The sequence below is a fragment of the Cyanistes caeruleus genome, chromosome 6 (assembly GCF_971803275.1).
Source record: "Cyanistes caeruleus chromosome 6, bCyaCae1.hap1.1, whole genome shotgun sequence".
Taxonomy (NCBI): Eukaryota; Metazoa; Chordata; class Aves; order Passeriformes; family Paridae; genus Cyanistes; species Cyanistes caeruleus.
The window spans coordinates 3,298,213-3,322,482 of NC_141706.1; the positions used below are offsets into that span (position 1 = coordinate 3,298,213).

The following is a 24,270-nucleotide window of genomic DNA, read 5'->3' on the forward strand; positions in this document are numbered from 1 at the left end:
TCTGTAGGTTTTACCAGAGGTGTATAATTTTTCAGCATTACGTCTTAATGCCAGTTTCCTGAAGGAGCTTTGACTACAAAAGGCATGAATATATTTTCAAAGGATGATGGATAAATTGGTGGGTGGTAATATAATATATCTTAGGCAGCTGATCAGGGCTTTTTATCCTCTGCCTGTCTTTTAGTTATACACAATTTCAAGATAATTATGGTCTATAAGAATGTCTTTTCCCCTTCCTACTACCAGCAATATTTGTCTTGGTTATAGGTTCAAGAAACTTCCAATCACATCACAAAATTGGAATAGGGCAATTATGGCATCTTGGCAGAGAACTGGACATGCAAATGGACTGACCACACAATATGGACATTTAATAAGGACACAGTCTGGACAGTTAATGAACTTCCTTTATGAAATACACCAACTCATTAGATACTGGCTATGGAATATACTGAATACATGCTTGAATTTTACAAAATAAAACCCAAGTATAATTCAGGTTGATATCTATCATGTCTGTCTTACCTTTCCAGTAAAGAATACACACCAATCAGATAGTGAAAATAAATTAATTACTAATCTCATTAAATAAAGTGCAATGTTATTCATTAGTCAGATATGCTATATTAAAATCCCAACTCGGTGGAGTCATCCAAATCCCAAGCAGCTCATTTTTATGACAGGAGAGGTCTTCTTGAAGTGCCTGAAGGTGAGGGTTACTTCACTGACACAATACAAATCAGAGAAATTAACTCTACTGTGCCTTGTCTGCTAAACAAAGGAAGTGTTGAATAGCCAAGGTGGGAGTAAACAGCACAGACAAGAATATTGTTGGGTACACAAGGACACAGAGGGAGGAAGAAATCAAAATAAGATTGTTTTCTTTGACCTTCCTGCAGCAATATTGTCCCTCCATTTATAATCTCTTATAGTAGCACCACAATGGAGCTACAACAGAGGAATGCAGCATTCCTGCCTAGTTTCTACCACTGAAAATTAAGAAGGAAAATTATTCCATATCAGAAAACAGAGCTGGATAAGGCACATCAAACTAACTGACCCCAAAGAGGCACAAGATGTAGGACAGATCTATGTAACAATGTTTGATTATATATAAAGGGAAATAGGAGCCAGTAAAAACATGACAGGCTATGAACTACTGAATCAAAGGTGAATGAAAGGAAAATAGAATGTACATTAGCTATTCCATTTTAAGAAAATTTAATTTAATGTAATAAAAATACTAATTTGGATAATTCAATCTCGATGAGAAAAACAACTGCAATAATCGTGTTGTATCGCCAGGGCGTCAATACTTGATTATCAGTTATTTAAAACCACTTAATTAAAAAATATAGCACATTCTTATGGAATTCATACTTGAAAATTAAATTTTAACCTGTTTCTTTAACCTTTATTCTAAACCACAAGTAAGAAAAAAATTCACCCTTAAATTAACCTTCTTTAGGTTCAAGATCACTAAAAATCTGATTTTTCACAATCACAGTAATTTAATTTCAATAAGAATACATTTTTTCCTGAATACTGAAGATAATATTCAATAGGTAAGGCATAGAAATTTACCATCCCTAGGTAGGAAAACAGAAGAGTAATGATTTTGTCCAGAAATAAGACACTTAAGGAAATAGCCAGACTTCATTTGATGCAGAAGTAATCAGTAAATTATATGTTACTTCTGATATTAGGAAAACGCAGCCTTAGAAAGACATAAAATATTTAATGAAATTTTGTAAGATTATCCTCACACTTCAGCATTTTTTGCACTGTTGATCAGGCTTTTTCCCTTACGTAATTTTCTCATAACAGAAACTATCAGTGTTTGATTGGGAGTCCACTGCAGTCTGAAGGGATCATTTCTGTATGACCTGATCCAAAGTTGACCATGTTCCCTAGCACAAAAAAGAGTCAGAATGAAATGTAAGTGTAAAGGAAATTGTAAAGATGTTAAATTTATTTGTTACAGGACACTACAATAAATATCCACACAAAACGTACACTGTTTTTACCACAACATACTGGAGGAAGCTTAACTTTTCTTCCTCCTGGGCAGGAGGAAACTGTAAGCAGTTGTTACAGGAAACTGTAAGTTCAGTTTTACTGAAACCATTCCACTAAGCCAGCCAGACTTTCTGCTTTTCATCCATAACCAAAATAAAGAATAAACAGGTTCCAAGCCTGATTTGGCCTTGGGAGGATGGTACTCCACTGTCCACAGATGGGAGATAGAGACCTGAATTTAATTCCCAAATCTGGCTAGTGTAAATACTCCTGTACTTCCCAAAACTTTCTTATGAATCACCAAGATGAATCCATTTGTTGCTACACAATATATACACTTTAAAATGCATTTAATTCATCAAGACATTACAAAAGCAATGGGTCTTATTTACCTTCAATATCTTGTCAGGATGCTCTTTGGCAGAAGCAACAAACAGGTCATGGCCACAGACAATTCCCTCTGCGAGAAAATACTTGAACAACAAATTGGAGTAAAGGCCGTATTTATCCTCCTCTGTGAAAACAAGAATGGTTGGATTTTATTTTATTTTATTTTAGTTAGATAAATTTCCCACCTGTAGGTTCACAAAACTATAAAAAGCCTCTTAGGGTCTATCTCCTGGAGTATATAATGTACAATAGAGATCAAAGGTAAAGTAGGACTCCAAAACTTAAAATAATGCTTGATAATTCTGTATTTCTAATTTTTCAAGCCAGAGGAATAGTTTTCAATCAGGCATTTAATTCTAACATATGGATGGGATACAGCAAGAATGCTCTATTCCTTACAAGGCTTCCCAGAAGTATCAATGAAGATGGCTGAATTTATAGATTAATGGAAAGGGGTTCCTTAATTTAGGAGAACTATGTTAATATTGATATTCATAGTGCTTAAAAATTGCTTAAAGTAGCTGTTACCTGATCCTTTTCAAAATTTAGCCATATTTGGCATGTTAAACCTATACAGAGGTAATATTCAGAATAGAGACATTTTTATATCTGCACTCCTTCCAAAATTGTAAAAACTACAAAAACCAAATGGATATATTGAAGAAACCAAACCATTAGCAATGTTGTTTTTGAAACCTAACCAGAGCAAAATCAGAACAAACTGAAAGACTCATGAATTTCCAGTTTAGCAGTGGGACAATATTTGCAGACATTGTGAATACTGGCCCATTGAAATCAAAATATAAACCCTGACTTCAGAAAGAGCAGCATCTCCTTCAGCTTCCCTGGTACAAAAAAGTGTCAGAAATTACCAGAATTAGGAAGTTGTAATGAATTCCTACAACTAAAACTTAGCTTGACTTCAAGTTATGAGAAGTGGATGTGGGCATAACAACTGAAATCTCTGATGAACCATCTCTGATGTTCTTTATTTGCAGAAAATACCAACAACAGCAGTGTTAATGGGTTTTTTTTTTATGTTTTTGGGGAGAAAAGTAAATGTGCTACATTAGGTTTCACTTTTTCATTTCTTAATCTGGCAGCTGGAAGGCAACACACAGGGATGCTGAGGCAGAAAAATACAGAGAGAGATATTTCTTCATACAGAACCAATGAGACTCAATCCATTCTTGGTGTGGCTTGGAAAATATTGCTTAACTACACATATGAAATATTAAAATTAAAAATAAAAAAATAGCACCAAAGAGAGATAATAAAAAAGTTGTCATTCATATCAAACTTGCAAAAAATGGTAGAGGAAAATAAAAATACTCTGACATGTAATTAAAATGAATCAATGGAGTGAAGGAGAAAAGGAAAGTGTATATCCATAAAGAAAAAAGAAAACTAATAGCAATGGGGAAATTTAAGAAACAAATCACAGGAAAGTATTGTTGCACTGCTACAGTCCTAATATCTTGCATGTGTACTGATACTTTCAGTGCTTAAATTAACAAGAAATTCAAACCACAAGTATTCAAAACCACTGGAAAAAAAAAATGATTCTCCAAGAGATATTCCCCAACCTCCAAGGGATATTAGGCAAAACAAAACTTATTTCCTGCTTTTTTAAATTTCACTTTTAAATTCAGTATTTGGGATAGAGTCATTAGAAGTTACTCTAAAGCTCAAAACAGAGAAAAATGTTTGATAATCCAGTCACTAAGAGAGGAAATTAACTAAAACTGGATATCCAAATAAGCCAAGGGAATACAATAATTATAATGCTCTTAGTATTAGCCACTCTGCAGTCTGTTGTAGAGTCTTATGGTTTTAAGAATTTAGATTGTATTAACAGAACTTACCTTTGATACCATTTACCTGCTTAGGAAGCCATATTAGCCTTCAATGTACTTGCAATAACACAGTTTTTTTAAGAAAAATAATGTTCTTGTGACAAATATGGACAGTTCTGAATCATGAAAAGCACAGGACTGACAAAAGCTTACTGATGACAGTACTGAGTTCCTTCTCAAAATTTCATCAGGATGGATTTCCAAAAGAATTACAAACTGCAATTTACTTGAGAATTTGGAGCTTTTAAATAAATATTAGATACAGTTTACTCTTGCATCCTTATAAAGCTATTAATAGTGTCACTGAAGAACTGCCTTCCTACTAACTCAGTGATGAGACTGAGGATGAAGATCCACATCTGAGACTCAGGTGGACATAAAACTCAATTAGATAAAACTGAAACACTACCATTGCAGAAACAAAAGGCAGAACTGACACTACCTAAGGTTTTGAAGTATTAAAGTCATATTTTGTAAATACTGCCTGCTTAAATCTTAAACTGTTGCAAGAGGAAAATAAAACCCCTATGCTGAGTAAGTGTCCCTTATAACTGGAGTCCAGAACAGTGACAGCTCCTGCCCCCTCAAACATTGGCTCTCTCTTGTTATTCATGCTTTGTTGCATCCTGCATTATCATCAGTAATATATTATTCACAGTATATTGATTTCCATGGGCTAATCTCCATCCAGGAAGCTCTCAATTTAAGAACCAAAGACCTCTAGAAATCAAAGTGGCAGCATGAGATGTACTTTTTTGTTTTTTTAAAAAAAAAAAAAGTCTGAGCTACCTGAAAGAAACCACCAAGGTTCCCTTGTAATCACATCCCTGTGGTAGATGTCACTGGAGAGAGACAAATTTGTTAGATCTCTCTCCCTCTGAACAAAAGAGAAGAAGTAACACTGGTCAGGCATTCTGGAAGGATCCTCAGCTGTAACATTTGCATCATCCTTGCTGAATGAAAAATCTTGGGTTCTCAATTTTTATCTACAGGTTAAAGTTCACCCTCTTCACCATCTGAGGCACAGAAACACTGAGTTGATATGTACTTAACTGACATTTAATGGAATATAAGAAAATATCTCGTTTAGTCCAAGTGTTTTATGGCTTGAGCCTGTGTGTACTCAAGAGAGACAGTCTTTCTGGATCATCATTTTTGATACTAATTATTCCTTAGAAAGTAAAAAACAAATTTTTTTGTGTCAAACATAACGTGGAAATTCCATAAACCATGGACAAATACAAGGAATCATACAATGTGTTGGTGATTATTTAACTAAGCTAAGAAGAAATATGGCTCTAACATTTAAGAAGAATTTTTCTTAAATTTTATTTTAAATGCTGAAATGTTAAAACATATTGTAGAAATAAAGCAATGAAGAACAGGGATATAAACTTTTGAACTGAAGATTATATCGAAGATTATAATTAATTTTGTTGACTCATTGATTTATTTGTAATATAACAGGGCTAGAGGGGTTCTTACACTGCCATAGCCTTCCAAAACATATTTTTGCAAAACAACAAGGAATGTTCAAGTTAGCAAATTAAAAACACATTCAGTGTAAGGACACATCATTTTAACATAAGCCTTTCCTTTCCTCTTAAATTGATTTTCATAAGAGTAAACTTACAGCAAAAAAAAAAGTAAATTAAGAATTGGAGAGTGATCTAAATATAAACCACCTCATAGTCTCCTACAGTACTCTAAGGATTAGATGTGTCTCAGAAAGCCTTTACAAACAGTGTATCTGGAATTGTTAAAGTCAATGCATCTGTAAGAATCCTTCAGTTCTTCAATTTGTTAGATAGAGGATGCTTTTTATTGATTCATTTCTAGGTCACTAAACTTTTGTGGTATTCAAAAGATCTAAAGTGCATCCATATGGGGCTTTTCTGATAGCATCCATTGTACCCTGGCTTCAATAGTTACTATTCAAAACCAAAGGAGTACAGCTTTCTTCCTGTAAATAAACAAACACATCATTTAGCACAGGTACTTCAGCAGATCACTGATCACTTTCACAGAACCCCAGAATGAAACACTTTCCTGATAATGCTTGGACTTAGCATTTGAATGGCTAGGGTCAGTTTTCTACTGTTACCTTTATCTTTCCAAACTCCTCCACATCCAAAAGAACTACCTTCACTCGGCATATGTAGGAACTAACATTTCAGACCACTTTAGGACAAGCCTGGCCCAAATCTTTACTCTCAGCCTCCACACTAAAGAGCTGCCTGGTCAGCAGCCTTCATTGTGAACTTCACTTCCAGCTACTAAGGCACATAAACAAATAAGACTCTTGCACCTGCAGCCTCTTTTCTGGGTCCAGTCACTGCAAGTCACACGGCACTGCGCAGCTTTCCCCGATTCTTTTGGAACAAAGAGTGTTCTCCAGCTAAGCAGCAGGTGAGTAACTAGTGAAGCGTGAACCTATACAAGGAAAAGAGATTATTTACCTAGAAGTTATGCATATTGTCTCCAGGACAAAAGCTCTTCTGATCCTACAGATAAGGACATAAATAAAATAGTCCATTGTGATGGCTATCCATTGGTGTCTTTCCACATGAGCGTGCTTTCACGGCTGAAACAGTCATGGAGAAAGAGCAGTATTGTCACTATCAGAGTTCAACATACAACCTTGCTGAACACCAAGGATAAAGAACAATTCCTATTTATGGCTCTTTTCAGCACTGTACAGGCTACCAAATACATAAGGGATGTTCTTGACACCTTTGTGTATGGACTGTCTGTAGCTACTTCTCAAAGAAATTTGTGGGTTGTAGAATTAGGTACAGAATCTTAAGGCTTTTATCTAAGGCAGAGAAAACAAAAGAGAGCAGATATGTGTGAGGCACTGTAAAAATATAATTTATTTTAAAAATTAAGCAAACAAACCTAATTATAGAAATTGATATGTAACCATGTGACCTTAAGGAAAAACTCCCTCTGCACAGAGGCATTCGTGTCCCCAGAGAGGGATGCAGAACAAGCACTAGAACTGGAAGAGGAATAAAAAGTCAGGAACAAAATTTATAAGGTAACAAATATCATATCTATAAATACTGTATTTACAATACCTGACTTTCAAACATCACAATACTGAACAGCATGAAGGGCTTTGAAAAACTCCAGTGGTCATTTGTAGTATAATTGCTTAAAATTATGAGAGCTGTAAGAGGAAAGAATAAGCCTGCAACAATGTAATGTACAGATGGCTTATTTTTTTTCTCTGTACAAAGTCTAGACAGGTTGCCCTAAAGCTGCCAAAAGCCTGTCACAGCCTATCAGTATTGATAATTTTTTACCAGATAGATGGTTCTACATTGTGGTCCTGTGACCTAAGGTGTGTCTTTCTCTCGCTATGAAACATCTCTCTCTAAATTGCTGCAGGTTATAAAATGAGATTATTAAAATAATCTGAAATTCCATTTAAAAGATACTTTTCTAATGTCCACGTTTACTAAGCTTGAGGGGATATACTTTGTGTCACTTGCATTTAATTAGCACATGCCAAACCAGAGTTGTCAAACATATAAGTTACAATATTTGGCATTTGGCCATACTTCAGGAAGGTGAATTCTGCTAACTGGTATTTTGTAGAATTATATTTAGCAAATCACTGTTTTGTACCTCTCTTGAGATTATCTTTTTCAGCTTTAAAAAGATGATAGATCCAGTGATATTGACAAGTGAAGAGAGCTCTTACCAGTCAGGTTAAATAGCATGCCTAACAAAAATAATAGTAGCTCATTAAAGTAGCTGAAACTGCTTCAAGGCTTAGGATGTACGAGTATAGACCTGTTTTTCACCAGACAACTTTAACTTTTAATAACTGACCTCAGCTACCAACAAAACCCCTCCTTCTGATAATCTTTAAAACATTTAGCTGTCAGTGACCTTGTCAAAACTGGGGCTTTTAAAGGTAAGCAAGAATAGGTTCTTACAGGGTGCCCAGGACAAATCTAGTGAGGGTGATTTAACTCACTATGCACAACATGTTATATAAACAAAACTTATATTGAAAAAATAACATCCTCCTGCAAAATCTTCCTGGGCTGGCAAAACACACATGCAACAGCTTGGAGTACATTGGGGTGGAGAGGGAAAGGAGTGTGCTTATTCTACTTGTTTGTTTTGAAAAGGCAGATTCTTCTGGGAAGCTGATCTTCTGCAGCAGGTTCAGATAAAAGTGGTCTCACATCCATGCTGAACAACCTGCTTTGATGGGTTCTACATCTAAGAAGTTGCCTCTTAGAAACCCACTACTGTAAGAATTTTTTTAAACTAAAGTACTAGTTAAAAATCCTAATTCTTGTTGGATGAACAAACCCCAGGAAGTTTCAAGCTGCTCTGGTAGGTAGAATCTTCCATGAGAATACCATGTGCTTCAACTCTCTAATTTTCATATAATTAAAACACTGTCAAAAGAATATACTATAGAATTAAGTTCAACTGAAAATCACAATGCTCTTTATTATTAATTGAGTATAAAAAACTTGTACGCTTATATTTCAAACAATATTTTACAGTCTTATCAAGTAATCTGTGCCATTACTACATCTTCAGAACACAACAGTTAAAATAAATATTTTAATACCCTGAATCTACTATTATTTGGTTAAATTAACCAAGATAATGCGTCGAATAATGAAGATGAGCATTTAATTTGCAAAGGGAGCTAAGCTAAAAGTAATGCAATTTATTCTTGCCTTAGAGAATGTTGAAGGAAGGGGGAAGAATTTAACCTTTTTATAACACTTGGAGTACAACACAGAAAGATCTTCCTAGGAGGTTTATCACTGACAGCTTCAATCCTGATAATATTAAGCTTGCCTAGACTAATCTCATGACAGAATTTCTTGGTAAGCTGACAGGATATTCTAACAATGCCATTACAATGTTACCTGCACCAACTTTAAAAATTAGTCTCAAAATTTTTAGACTAATGAGTCATGAATAAATATAGTTCCTGCTTTAAGACTTTTTGTATATAATTATATGTTTCAAAATAACATATGGTAAGTCTCATTTGAGAAAAAAAATAGCTATCAGATCTAAAAGAGACATTCTCATTTGGGTTTCTGTTTCATATCAGATCACAAATACACAACCAACATAGGGGATAAGCAAATTAAAACCTACCACTGAGTATGGCCAGATATGCAATCAGAATAAACAAAATTCAGGTAAAAATCCTTTCAGGAAAAACCTTCCATCATTTAATATTGTTTTTTTCTGCTAGCAGGTTCATTGGATGCCACCCAGTCTTCTGCTGGAAGGGGCAGTGAATATTGTAATGGGAAGACAAAATTAATCCCTGATTTATGTCAAATATAATAGTTCTAATTTTTTGTTTTTCTTCCTTCACCACAGCAAGATTGCAGCTCTTCTCAAACTGCAAATGGTTGGAATTAGGTAACATCAGTTATTTTTTCTGCCAAGTAACTATTCAAATTACTTAATCTGCACCACACCATACACTAACTTATATACTTTATGTAAAAATCAACATCTCCTAAGACTCAGTGACATTGATAACTGTCTCTAATGCAGAAATAAAGACCAGGCTTGAAATAACAACAACCCATAGTGAGATCAATTACCTTGCTCAGTGGCTAACAGAAAATTTTATTCAGTCTCTAGTGGAGGTTATATGAGCCCTATACCAACAGAAAGTAACATGCTGTAATTCTAATAGTGGCTAAAAGAGATTATGAATAAGTTTTCCCCAAATCCCACTGTTCAGTTCTTTAGTGTTAAGGCAAATTTTTGAATTGTAACAATTCAAAATTTGAATTTGAATTCAAATTCAGTTTCCCAAATGATGGTTGTCTTTGCACAGGGAAATAAGAACAGATAAAATATTAAGACCACATCCTTTTTAAAAAATGAATGAAAATGACTGATTAAATCTGTCTCAAGGCTGAAAAGAGCCTGAAGAGCTTCTATTGGTGTCTATCACTAGAGACAAGCAGGCTCTTAAAACACTCTACAGTCACAACTTCTTTGAAACCACCCAAGTCACCCAGGCACGTGCCAGTCTGCTTTGTCCCTAGGCAAGGCTGAAATCCAGTCACTGGTCTCAATTATGAGAGTCATGAGATTCAAGTGCTCCTTCAGGGTGGAGTTTAATACAAGAACTCTTAATTCTTCTACAGGTTTTGTGTCAAACAGAAAGGAAAGCTGGACACCTCAGCTGCAATGGAGACATGGTTCCACTGTGGTCTGTAAAGGGAATTCTGGTGTAAACTATTTAATTATCTCAGTTTGCCTCATCCACACCCAGACAGAAAGCAGGTTTCCATCACCTTGCTCTCAGCTGGCAACCAAAAGATTAAAAAGTTCTGCATTGCATGTCTTCCTCAGACATGCCAAACTTAAACAAACCCCTTTGTGATGGTACACAGTTTGAACCTAACAGCAGTTTACAAAATCTTAACTAATTTGTGTACTTTGCTAATAAATCCTGAAATGTGCTTAATGCCCTGATTTCAAACAGAATCCTGGGGTATTCTTCCTGGGTGCTAAAAATAAGGTTTTGATTCACCTCCAGTAATCCTTGAGACAGTCAATAGTCCACTCTGAAGGCTACACAAAGTGGAGGAAGCTGAGAGTTACACTTTCTTAGTGTGACTTCAAAAAACAGTGAAAAGAGAGTCTGGTTAATGAACACATTAAAGAGTGAAACGCTTCAGAATATGGCTTTAAGTAACTATAAAATCTATACTAACCAATAAGAAGAAGGGTTCCAACAGCTACGCCTCCACCTGGAAACAAAACAAAATGAAGAATAAAGTAAGAATACATTTTAATACTATGTTAGAGAACAATTAACTTTTCTTAGTTTATAAGTCAAAGAAAGGTGATAACGGGGAATTTAAAAATATAAAAGTGAACAACATTTTAATTACCTTTGCAATACTTACTACAATTCTCTATTATGAAATAATTATACATTACATGTAATTATATACTGCACATTACAATTACTTTCACAATATACTGTACTATCATCATTGTGGTAAAAAGATCCTGCAGAGCTCTGCACAACCACGCTCGAGTACTACAGTGGTGATGTATGGTCTGAGCCAGCAGATTTTTTTACTGGGATGACTCAAGGGAGTAAACATTCCCCAAATTAAATTAATATTAATCACTATCAAGTGATACTCCTTTGTATCAAGAAGGATGTAAGCTAAGTGACTTACTAAGATTTTAGTAGATTTTAGAAAATTCCCACTCAAGTTTTAGAGGCAAAATACTGGCTCCAATGCTTTTTATCTTACTGCTGAAAACTGACATGGCATGACAAGACTTGCACCCATTGAAACCTGGACTAAGGCATAAACATCACAACACACACTATGAAAAATCATACACTACTGAAGACATTAAATTTTTTTCTAGTAGGCCTTGGACATAATAACTCCATGGATTCCTTTACAAGAACTGTGAAAGAAGAACTCGTATTTTATTTTAGGGAAAGATTACACTGATTTATAATCTGAATTCCAAGAATTACACTAGTGGAATAACCTGAAATCAGAGAATTTTGTTTAACAATTATATAACACTTTGACAGGAAAGCTAAAAATCCCTGGAAGTGTTCAGATGGCTATATGTAACCAGCCTACTGAAGTGTTTTGCATGGACACTGCAGGATGTCCTCTGCAATTCTGTACTGATTTAAAAGCAAGTTAGAGGCAAACTAATTGATGAATCCCATCAGCACTGAATGCAAGGCTCCAGAAGTCAATTCTGGACTGCACAGATGGGCTGCAGTAAACAAGATCTTTCATTTTATACATTTGTAAGAGGTCAATAAACTCCACTAGAAATTGATTCCAATACCAGTTGGACCAACTTCTTAATCTTCAGCTCTGCTAGTGGGACTACAAATGCCTGCAGTATCTGTAGTGATGCCATATACCCAGAAGGAAGAGAAAAAGAAAATTCCTCTCCCATAAGCCAAAAAATGCTAATATTGTTGCAAAATAGCACCTGAATTAAAACCAGAACAGGATCACTTTGCCACGATGCACCACAATTCGAGCATTACTTGGCAGTGAGTGTTTAGTCAGCTACTAATTTCATAGTTATGGAGAAGCAGATGTTTCAAGCTAAACTCCTGAGTCAAGATGTACAGCAAGCTGATCAGGTAATCAAGCATTTTTTAGATATTTAAAAAGCAAACAAAGAAACCAATTTCAACTGCTGTTTATCAGAAAGTTAGAGTCACTCATGAAATCCTCATGCTCTAAGCCAATGATTTTTGTTCCATTTATTTGTTCAGGAGATAAATGCAAATGAACCCAAAAGATGTACCACAGGGGAAAGTGAAAAAAAAAAAGACTGAAATCTGAAATCATACCGATGTTTGATACAAAGTATGCTTCCAATATTCACTGTATTTAATTGTTCAGGGAGACAGAACACAGATTATTAACAATAGTCATTTAAAATTAGCACATGCTCTATACAGCCCATAGTAAAGAAAAGCTCCAAATGCTGAGATTTTACCAAATCCTAGGTTGACACTGCAAATATGATTAAGGCAGCCATATGTATTATCTCATGGCAATATGGACTTTAAAATCTTGGTCAGAAAGAAGTTCACTTGTAGCCATGACAAAAGTAATGTCTTTTCTGCTTTTACAGTGAATTTGTCAAACAGTGCAGCCAAAATTCTCTCAAGCTTTATTTTCAGATCATCAGTGGTGCTGTTTCTACAAGCCAGGGCTGTAACATATGTGACATACCCTGGTTGCTAAAGGCAAACTCAGGTCAGAGCATTGTCTTTATGTTATCAGATGTAGTGAGTGGTTTGAACAAGTGTCTTCTATTACTGGGAATGCAAAACTATTGCAGTTACCATGGTTACATGTTCATATTACAACGAGGAACAATACTAGTAAATTAAACAAAAGACAGACAACAGGGAAAAATAGCAGGAATGCTGATGGAATCAAAAGGAAGAGGCAAAATCTTTAAGTTTCCCAGGAAAGGTGCTGTGAACTTTTCATTCCTCCCCATTTTGCTATTTTAATTTTTCTTTGAAAGTATCTAAGGCAGTGGCATATATAAATAAGCAAGACTTGCAACTTTCTACATTGCTTCTTACAGCAGAGTGATTTAAGATCTTATGGAGAGAAGCACAACAAACTTTGCAAGCTAAGAAGTGCCCAGATTGTTTTCAAAGCATATCCCTGACCTTTTTTTCGGCAGCCTGAAACAAAACACTCAATACCAGGCTTGTGATGGTACATACGGCCCATAAACCTTGAAAGTAAACTTGAATATAAAGTCTGGAAGTTCAGAGTGCCCTGAGGGTAACACAGCGTTTGAAATCCAGCACTTATCTACCACTTCTCTTCCAATGGAAATTCACTCCATACAACAATGTAACAATCAGCCGGCAGCTGTAGGGTGAAAGAAACTCCTTGGATTCTCTGCCTTTTCCTCTCTCCAGAAGCTCCTCATTAGACCTGTGTGTGTGATAACACCGTGCTTTCCCTCATTCACACTCACTCATGAGCTGTACCTTCATGTCTGGCAAACAATTCTGTATCTGGGTTACAGATTCTGAACAGAGCCAACTTAAATTCAAGCCCAAACCGGAGATCTCCAAGACTGTCTAGTGACTGTTACAATGTCTATGAGAAAATAGCTGTCTAAAAGAGTTCGTAGTAACTTACATTAGGAATTTATAAAAAAAAAAAAAAAAAAGGAAAAAGAAAAAAAAAAGATTGTCCTCAGTCCCTGGTGATAATAAAAATTAAATATTTTTACATTCAATTATTTAACTGCCAGTGGGCAAGACGAAAGAAGAAAAATACCTATATTATTTCAGAAACACACAAACAGCATCCTGCAACACATTAATGAAGCATTTCCACGCCCAGAAAAAGGACACAAAACAGACCAAGTCAACACTTGTAGGGTCACCAGCACAGTGGGCTGCACCATGAGAGGCTCAGTGAGATGCCCAAAGGATCCTTTTTCACCTTTACTCAGCACTCACCAGATCACATCTGGAACACAAGGCCCAGATGACTTTGAGCCCTTCCATTCAAGAAAGAATAAAGAGAACCTGAAGTGAGTCCAGGGAGGGGAATGAAAATGGGGCAGCTGATTCAAGTGGCTGAAAGAAGTGGGCTAGAAGAAAACCTGAAGGCCCTGGGGTGGTACCCAGGAGAAGGTGCTGACACACAGCTGAGCCCTTTAGTGAGGTGCAGTGGGAGGACAATGAGCAACAAACAGGAGCTGAACCAGGGGAGGTTCCCAGCAGATATAAGGAAAAAGAAAACTCCCTGCAAAGATAATTAAGCATTGGACTGAGTTACCCTGATGTGCTGCAGAATCTCTGCCACTGCAGATTTTCCAGACTCCACTGGACAAAGCCCTGAGCAATCAGCTCTGAATTCAGAGCTAAACCTGCTTTAAGGGCTGTAGAGGGTAAATTCTTGAGATCCTCCTCAGTCTTCAAAACCAGTGATTCAGTACAGGTTCACCCAGCTGGAGGTCTGTTCAACAATGCCTGGCATCAGTGGAAGCTTCATTATAGTCAGCATGTTTAGCATGACTTTTCTGGCCTACCCACTCAGCCTCTAAAAATCAAGGTTTAAGGGCCAGGAGGTTACCCAAGGTTTAACACAGGAACGTAGAGTCCAGGTTTTCAGAGCCACCACAACCCAAAAAAACATCTAAAAGGACTTTCAAAAGTTGCTGTTCCTAGGGACAAGGAATTTCCTTGCTGCTCAAGTATAAATATTAGTAAGCTCAGAATATCATGAAATATTTAAAAGCCAAGGAAAATGTAGAAGGCACCCTGGGTTTATTGGAAGCGTCCTCAGCTTCCATAACAAACCACTAATTGTGTTAGCAAGTGCCTAGAATTTTAGGAGACTGCCACCACGTGAGCTGTCTACATCTTCTGAGCCTTGCTGTGCAAAATCCACTGTTTCTAAAAGGGAATATGAACTGCAATATTCAGTGCAAATCTGCTTTTCATGCAATTAAAAGGCTTCACAAATTACACTCACTTAATGAACTACTTCTCTCTCAAGCAGGAAGAGCTTCCTCCACAATGATCCTGATGGAAGTGCAATCACACACACACGAAATTCTATACAGGCTGCAAAACGTCCTTTATACTTCATGAATATAACTTTTATATTATCATAAATCACGTAGAGTATCCCTAGAGAGAAAAGCAGCATAATCTGTCTACTCCAAGGATGGATGGACAAAGCTAAAATCAGGCCATTCTCACCTAAAAAGTACATTAAGGATGGAGTGCAACTGTGTGAAGAGTTGGAGGCTCACACAGCCCAGGTGCACACGGATAAACCACGCTGTTTATACCAGCAAATAAATCAGCTCCAAATCCAAGGGAAAGTGCCAGTTCATGACACGGATGATACAATAGTCACAAGAGATGAGTCCAGGGGACCATCTCACACCCTGACACCGACAGCAGGCAAAGGCAGCTCCACAGGCAGCCAAAACAGCGTCACACCGGCACAATTCCTCTAAGCGCGGCACTTTAATGATGTGGCTGTGGCGAGCAAGAAAAGACACACTGAGAATCCCAACACATTCCAACACCTGCCCCCATGGGAGAACCCGAACTAGCCGGCGTTAAAGCAGCACACGCGGCTTTCCGAGCCGAAACCCCGCCTGTGACGGTGTGAAACGCGGTGTGAAGAGCGCTGCTAAATCAATTTACGGGGCAGGTCTGCACCGCGGCAAGGACAGCACACGGCACAGGGCACAGGGCCATCCGCTCCTCCGCAAGCTCCAGGAGGGAATCACGTCCTGCCTCGCCCCGTCCTCTTTCCCCCTCCCCGCCCTCCCCCCAAGCCCAGGGAGTGTGGGGAGGAAGGCAAAGCCGGCGGGAGCAGCCGCGGGGTTACGGGAGGCGAAGGGCAGGTAGGGCCCGGCACAGGGGAGGGCGGAGGGGCACCGGGTCCCAGTCCCGCTCCCACCAACCTAGCACACAGTCCAGGGAGGGCAGCCCACTGGAGAGCAGCAGCTGCCCGTGGCGCACCGAGGGCCGAGTGCCCGGGAGGGCGGGCGGCCGGGGGCCGGCCCCGGGCCTGCGCTGGAAGCTGGTGCGGCCCCGCTCCCCGCCGGCCGCCGCCATGTCGGGGCCGGGCAGCCAGGACGGGCGGGCGCGCCGGGAGGGCCGGGCCCGCGCTCCGCCAATGGGAGAGCGGCTCGGGGAGCCGCCGCCCAATGGGAGCCCGCGTTGTTGGCACGTGCCGGGCCGGGGGGCGGGGAAGGGCTGAGGGGCCCGGCGGCGAGCGGGGAGGTGAGAGCGGGGCCGGGGCGGCTGAGGGACACCGGGGCCTTGTCTGGGGCTGAGGGGGCCGGCAGCGGGCACGGGCCGGCGTGGGGAGGTGCCGGGAGTGCAGTGCGGGTGCTGTGGAGGGGACATCCCGCGGGTGCCCGAGGTGGCTGTAGGGCCGGGCGTGCAGCGGGCCGTGGGCGGACAGGCGCGCTTGGCGCGGCATCAGCTCCTTCGAAAAGGGCCCGGAAGGGAAACGTACTTGTAAAGCGTATTTATGTAACTGCATGTAATATAATATGTGAGTATTCTTGGGGTCCCTGCTTGTTCTTACGAAGCCGCGGATCTGTAGCAAACGTGTGGTTTAATGCCTTAACTTGGGAGCAAGATCAGCGTGAAGGGCCTGGACCAAGATGTGTGATAGAAAACGTTAAAAGACATTAAAATGCTTTGACAAATTCTAGTATGTTTGCTTTGTCAGTCAACGCTTTGTGTTCTGGTGAAAGCAAGGGAAGACCCTGTCAGTGTATAGAACAGCCACTATCACGAGTATTTTTATATTTGTTTTTCATCTGTTCAGATGCATCCCAAGCTGCTTGAAGACACTTGTACACAGCAGAATATAAAAATGAAGGTTTAATACTGTAATCCCTCACTCTTGCTTTTTAATTCCTATGAACAGTGTTTTCTGTCGTTTTAAGCCAAATTTTTGAACACCTGTGGTTCCTGAATCTCTTTTTAATTGAGGGGAAAAAAATCCTCATGTTAAATATGAGCAGCATGAGAGAGTAACAATATGTGGGCAGTCCTGAACATCAAGAGTTTTTCTTTCATATCCAGTTCAAGTTCAGGAGCATGAAACTTCTGTATGATATCTCCCTGGCTGGTGAAATGATGTGCTTTTTGCTGCTGGCCAGGCTTCTTCACATGCTAAGCAGTGGACAGTTCAAGATGTTTTATCAGGAGTATCAAGAGGTGGTCATAATGTCTTGTATTTTCTGCTAAACTGTGAAATATGGAATAATAGTTAATTTTAAATATAGATTATTGCTTGGTGAAAGTTAGAAGTCTCTGCCCATGGAGGAGAAAAGCAAAAGAGATGGGAAACCCTGGCAAGAAATAAATATAGCTGTTTAATTTCACTTCTGTAATATGTGACCAATGATGTGTGACTATCTGGAATAGGAAAGGCCAACAAAATAAAGATCCAAAGCATAATTCACAATTATTTTTAAAGGGTTTGGGCAAGTGTTTCTGTCAGTGGGATCCTGTGGTGTAAATTCTAACTGAAGAGGAGGCTGAAACGTAGAGAGAGTTCTCCACTTGTAAAACATTGCAGTAACTGTGCCCTTTCTTACTGTTCTGTCATCCTGGAGCCCAAATCCCTGAATATTTCAGGTGTGAGTGCCTACAGGTGTGTGTAACACAACACTTGCAGGATATCTGTTGGAGAACTTTGTTACAGAAGCTCATAACCCAATGATATGTATCTTTGATAAGTCACTGCTTACCTTTGAGAAAGAGAATCAAGTGATAAACTCCATGTACTCAATCTCTGTGATGGTTTTTTTCCCATTCCAAGCAGTACATTTTCTTTTGTTATTTCATTAACACAAAGTATTTCCTTGCTTTATTTTTTTTTAATTAATATACACTATATAGGTTGTCTTAACTATACAGGATAAGTGTAAACATACATCCAGGGCTTTCTCCTTTGTTCTTTCATTTCTCATTACTACTTGCCTGACATGTAAGGTTTTTTTAATACTTTTTTTTTTTTTACTTCATTTTATTACAACTCTAATAAAATTGGAGGCTAAATAATTATTTTATTTTTTTTTCCTTTTCCTGTTGGTGCCCACATAATGAAAGTATTTTGCAATTGGGAATGCTTGTGCCAATGCCCCTACCAGTTTTATTGTTTCTTGGATAAACTGCACATTTACTGGAAATCTCAGTGCCTCAGGAGCTGATCCAGTGGATCAGGGCTGCAGAAGAGGAAGTCTCACTCCCTTCTCCTCCCCTGTTTCCAATCCTGCAGACCCTGGTGCTTATCAGGTCCCTCCTTGAGCTGATTGAGCTCACTAACCTGACACTGAGCTATCGATTGACTCTCTCAATAGTTTTATTTTGTGCCATCCTGCTGGGCTGGTGCTGGAAAAGGACAAATACACACCGTGGAGAGGGGCAGCTTTGTAGTTATTGCAGACTTTCCTGTTCTTTTACATAAAGTGATACTTTTGTTACCTTTTTTTTTCTTGTAGACATCCTTCCAAATATAGAGAAGTGGTGTCTTACATTGTAACTTAGAGCAGTACAGATTGTTTCATATATAACAAAAATAATGGAGAAGTAGATACAGTTTTTTCAGTGTGAGAACTGAATTTTTAGAACATGGAGGTAGTTCTGTTTATGATGTTCCTTTTTACCCAGTCACATTTTAACTTGATGGGTGCAGTTGAAGTCCTACTGATTTAGAAAACAAGTTAAAAAGCTATTTTTCAATAGCTGTGGAGTTTTTAAAATTTTAACATTTTGAACTACATATGTTCTTAAGAAAATACTGCTTACAACATCTGACTTTACCTTTATTTCATACAAATTTCAGAGAAGGAACTAATTTAATGGAAGTTTAATTTCATATCTACTTTTAGTTAATTATTTTTAAATCAATGATAATTCATTTTCAGGAGCTGCAATAGTTTATTCACTCTTTTTGAATGATACTGAAGGTTTGTTTATTATGTTCACATGTCCAATTTTGAAAAGGTGAATTTTCAGCCATTGTAGAAGATCCCACTAGGATCTGCTGTCTGGTAGAAAGCAAGACCACAGGAATTGTACCCTGATCTTCAAATGCACATGATGAGGTAGATAAGTCCTGCTCTAGGGGTGGAATGGAAATGCAGAGGAACATGGAAATGATTTCCAGTGCTCAGAAAGCATCTTAGGAAGTTATTTCTTTGGCAATGGACAGTGGTCATACTCAGCTCATTGGAGAATGGAGAGGTTTAAACATTTTTGTCTGTCTTAAACTGTAGAATAATCAACTTTCCTTCCTCGCAGCTCACATGTTGTCACATAGACCTGGTCAAACAGGGATGTCAATTTTAACTGCAAATCCTAACTGTGCTATGGAGAAATCACGTTCTCTGTTTTCCTCTTCTTGCAAATTTGCTGCTCCAATTCAGCTACTTGTCTGTGTGAAATGCAGATTCTAAGATGGATTAAGAAGATTTTTGGGTGAAAATTCCCTAAGGGAGGGAATACAAGGGTGAGTGAGAGAGCAGTCAGAACATTTGGGAAAAGGTTATGCTTGGAATTTGATCTACAAGTACCTTTGGCGTTTCTCTTCAAAAGCTGTAGCCTCCAGATTTGGGGGAAATCCTAGTGTCCCCAAAATACCTTGAAGGGTGCTGTGGATATTTGTGGCTGGTAAGAGGAAGCACAGTTGTGGCCTCTCTTTACCTCGTGGGTTGCCCGTGTAGGCTCGTAGGGGCTCCAGTTCAGGCCAGCAGTGTTGTGTGGGCAGTGTTCCTCAAAAGGACGGATGTGTTCTGTTGTCTTTGCTTTCAAATGAATGGTTTTGCTAGGTTTTAATTGTACTGCATAAGACCCGTGTATGCTCTGGTCTTTGAGCAAAATGCTGCTCATTTTGGAATAAAACACCAGCCCATTTTAATTCAAACCCGTATGTCTGCCTGACCAGTTTTCAGTGTTGTTTTTTCTGTTGGATTTACGTGTGGGATAGAGAGGCAGAAAACCACATCCGAGTGGCAGTTTTAATTAATAATCTTATTAGTGTTTGCTGTTCCATCGCCAGGCTGCTTCGCTCATCAGTTGTGGAATGTGCTGGAATTAGACTGTACTGATTAAAGTTTTATAGTGACCAAATCAGATTATCCACTGAGTCACCTGACCAGGCTGGGTTTGCAGTCATGTGACCCAGCGCCCTGCTGAGCTCCTGCTGGGAGCTGAAACAAGGTAGTTTGCTTTTGAGATGTTCTTAAGTATCTAACAGCATGGGTCGTGGATTATGGCTGCAAAGAAGATGGCTTCATTTTCCTGATCTTTGAACTAGCTAGAATGGGATAAGTTTGAAAGTGCAGGATCTTCAGGCCATGAGCCAACAACTGGAAAGAATGTTTAATCCTGGAAGCTCTGACACCAAAAGACCTGTTTTTTTTTTCAATGTGAAAAAGCTTAAAGACTGCTTATCCAGTCAGTCTGTGGCAAACGAAGGAATTAGTTGAAGTGTTTAGGACTTAACAGTTGTATGATATTACATAAAACATGATATGATCTTATTCTGAAAGCCTCTGGATGCTACCTAAGTTCATCCTTATGGGTGAATTTATCCTTATCCTGAGCAACAGGAAAAAAATTTAAACCTGTGTCACATTTAAACAGCTCTTTTAAAATAGAAGTAAATTGGGAGACATGAGTTAAAGTAGTATGTGCTGAAGACAAGAAATTATTTTAAAATTTAATATATATTTCAGTAATTTCAGAATTTTATCAATACAGGATAAAATTATTGAAACCTGCAGAACAATAATCTTGAAAATGAATTGTGAGTTTAATTTAGTGTCTTAATAAACATCATACAGATTAGTGCTGTATTTAACAGAGATTATTTTCCTTGTGTTTCTCATACTTCCTGGTGAGATCCACAAACATGGAACCTTAGGTTTCCAGTGTGCTGGCCAATGAGGTTTTCTGGTTATTGTCTCTCACAGATATTCCAGACAGGAATGCTAACTTGATCTTTCAGCTGCCTCCAACTTTCACAGCATTGTGGCCATCCACAGAGTGGGGCATGAACCAGGGTGTGCTGCACTAAATAATTCTGCAGAGATGAGTAACTCTGCCTGGGCTGAACAGAGAGCCTTGCTTGCTCTTCAAAAAAATTGACTAGAATGGTAAACTAATTAGGTCACTGAGGGGCAGATAAAAAAAAAAAAAATTTTGGCCTTTAAGTAGTCAGGAAGTAACATGTAGATTTTTCAGTGGGTTTATAAATTTGGATAAAAGACAAACAAGCAAGCAAGTAAAACTCAATGTAAATCCCTATTCACAACTGCCTATTTAGGGAAACATAAATTGTTTCAAACTTGGAATAATGTTTTGGTGAAAGCAGGAAGCACTAAATATCTGGCTTTTTTTGGTAGCCAGGCCGTGTTTTAGCAAACCATCATTATTCTTTATCTCGGTGGATTCAGCTTCTTCCATCTCCTACACTGAGCCCACCAATTCCATTCCAGAAGTGCTGTGTTTGTGGATATCCCACTTCAGGAGCATGTATCTCAGAGCAAGGCTGCCATTTCTTCCCCCAGTTACTAAATTGCATTTTGTGAGAGATAATATATGAGTAAGAAGAATAAAAGTGAATTACCATTTAAAACTGTAGATACTGAAACAGATTGAGGGAAACCAAAATGTCATCAAGGTCCTAGACATATCAATCCTGTAAGTGGTTACTGCAGAATAACTCAGTGTATTGCAAATATTTCTGTGGTTTACAGCTGTGACTGTGTCCCTAGCAGAGGAAGAAAGGTAATGTAGCTTTTTTTTTACCCCATTTCTTACATTTCTGAGAAAACTGCTGCACATTCTTGGAGCCTCATGCTTAAACTTTTTTTTGATTGTGCTTCCATTGGTCCAAGAAGTGTGAAGCATTGTTTGATCTTGGTGTTTTTATGCTACTGCCAAGCCACAGTGATTTTTTTAATCCATTTTTTAACATTTCTGGCACAAGAGAACTGAGATTCACAAGCATTAAATTGTAGGAATATCATCAATCTTCATAGCACGCACAAAATTATCAATGAAAGGAGCTTTAGGACCAGTCACTGATTTTTCTTTTAGAAAAGCAATGTATTATGGAAGGAAGCCACGTTCTGTACTTTTGGAACAAACCAGATGAGCAAATTTAGATGAAATAAAGTCTGATCACTTATTAAAAACCTAAATAGTTTTTAAGAAGGCAGTTCAGGGAGATACAATACTAGTGAAGTTGTATAGTGATTGTTTCTGTACTGCTTTTCTGTGGATGTCTGTGGTAAAAGGAGCCATACAGACCCTGATTGGTGATGTGTTTGGTGTTAATGAGAGTGCAGTTTGTGGGGCTGGAGCGTGCTCATGTCTTGCAGGTGCTCTGCACCTCAGCTAAATAATCATTTGCTAAATTGGAGAAAGGCACCTCTACTTATTTGATTCACTAAGTAATCAGTTTTCACATTTATTATTGTGTCAGCTGTATCTTTTACTTTAAACCATCAAATTAAATAATAGCTTATGCTGGCTTTCTATTTTAGTTCATGCATTTAAAACCTGGAAGTCAGATAAAAAGATAGTTTCAGAATAAATTCAGTATATTATTTATGAGTGGAGCAACACATTAGCATGGAGTTCACAATAGATCATATCGCTTTTATTCCATCTTACAAGCTTAGCAGCACAAACAGAATAATCAACATATTATTTGGCTGTCATCTGCTGAACAGAAACCAGAGATCACAAGGAGGTTTTCCCTAGCTGCAGTGATGGCCTTTTTGTTCCAAGCCCCCATCTGGGAGGGCCATGGTGTGTTATCATATGGAACGCGGGGTTTGCTGTAATCTGCTTAGCTGCACTGCAGTTTGAATCTTTATTCCATGTTTGTGTAATTTATAATTTTAATGAGACCATGGCTCTTGTGGGCTTTGAAATATATTAAAAGCTCTTTTGTGCATATGCTTTTGTTCTTGCTTAATAGGCTCAGTGTATTTAAAACTGATGAATTTTTATTCATGGATTTGGATGTCTGGGGATTAACTTAGATTGAATATCATTGCACTCATCTATTGATGTTTGGAACTTTTTTTATACTTGTATCTCTAAGTGGAGAAGACCTTACAGAACTTGTATTTTACACATAAAGCAGTTCACAAATAACTAATAAAATTTTATTGAGCAGTGAGAAAAAATACTGATTACAGTTTATTTTTACTGCATAAACTCTCAATGAGGTACCATTTTACTCTGAAAAAAGTCCTTGAATCCATGTACATGTGTTTATTTAGAACTTTGTAACTAAAAGGCAGTTTGGGAAAGCGGTCAAAAATTTTGCAGAATAATAGCAGTGATAAGCACTTTATCTGCATTTTTCTTCTATTTAGGTAACTTGAAAGTGTAAATACTGAGCACTCTTGTCTGTTTCTCCTGTTTTTTTAATACATGTTTTTAATGCAGAGTGTGCAAAAGGTATTTCATTAGAAGGTGGTGCTCATAACTGGGGAGTATTGATAAGCATACAGAAGGATTCTTCACTGCTATTTTCTGTCAGTGCTAAAACTGGTCTTGTTTTTTGCTTTTTTTATTTTTCAGATGCTTAATGGTTTGTTTATGGTTTCATTGTCCGTCAGATCTGATTTGTTATTTGTTTAAATATTTGATACTTTGTGGCTACTGTGTTCCTAAACTACTGTGGAGCACTCTTCAGTGGCATTCTCTCTGAGACCAGCATTGGCAATAAGATGGAGACAATTCTATTTTTTCTAAATAGTCTTGCTGATGGTGTACTGAAATGTGGAGGGGGTTTGGGTTTTTGTTTGTGCTGTTTTTGTTGGGTTTGCTGTTTTTTACCAGCAAACCATCCTCTTTGTAATGACAAATATTTTAAGCAAACAGTCTTTTTAATTCTCAGTGCATAGGGGAGTTTTTTACCCCTCT

General features: G+C 38.1%; 2 protein-coding genes across 7 annotated transcripts in view; one reads left to right on the top strand and one right to left on the bottom strand.

The window, feature by feature from the left end:
- Positions 1-16,434, bottom strand: part of ELP4 (elongator acetyltransferase complex subunit 4) — a 136,370-nt gene extending 119,936 nt beyond the window's left edge. For all 5 annotated transcript variants that reach the window (XM_086892581.1, XM_086892580.1, XM_086892578.1 and 2 more), the window contains exons 1-3: positions 16,260-16,434; positions 11,000-11,035; positions 2,412-2,533 (exon numbers count right to left, since the gene is read on the bottom strand). In XM_086892581.1, the coding sequence (XP_086748707.1) occupies positions 2,412-2,533; positions 11,000-11,035; positions 16,260-16,413 (312 nt within the window). In that variant the 5' untranslated portion in view covers positions 16,414-16,434. The remainder of the gene's footprint in view (positions 1-2,411; positions 2,534-10,999; positions 11,036-16,259) is intronic.
- An 81-nt stretch (positions 16,435-16,515) lies between these two features.
- Positions 16,516-24,270, top strand: part of IMMP1L (inner mitochondrial membrane peptidase subunit 1) — a 30,910-nt gene continuing 23,155 nt past the window's right edge. The window contains exon 1 of one of the 2 annotated variants that reach the window (XM_023928460.2): positions 16,516-16,581. The gene's annotated coding sequence lies outside the window, so the exon portion shown is untranslated. The remainder of the gene's footprint in view (positions 16,582-24,270) is intronic. The other variant, XM_023928462.2, reaches the window with a different exon arrangement.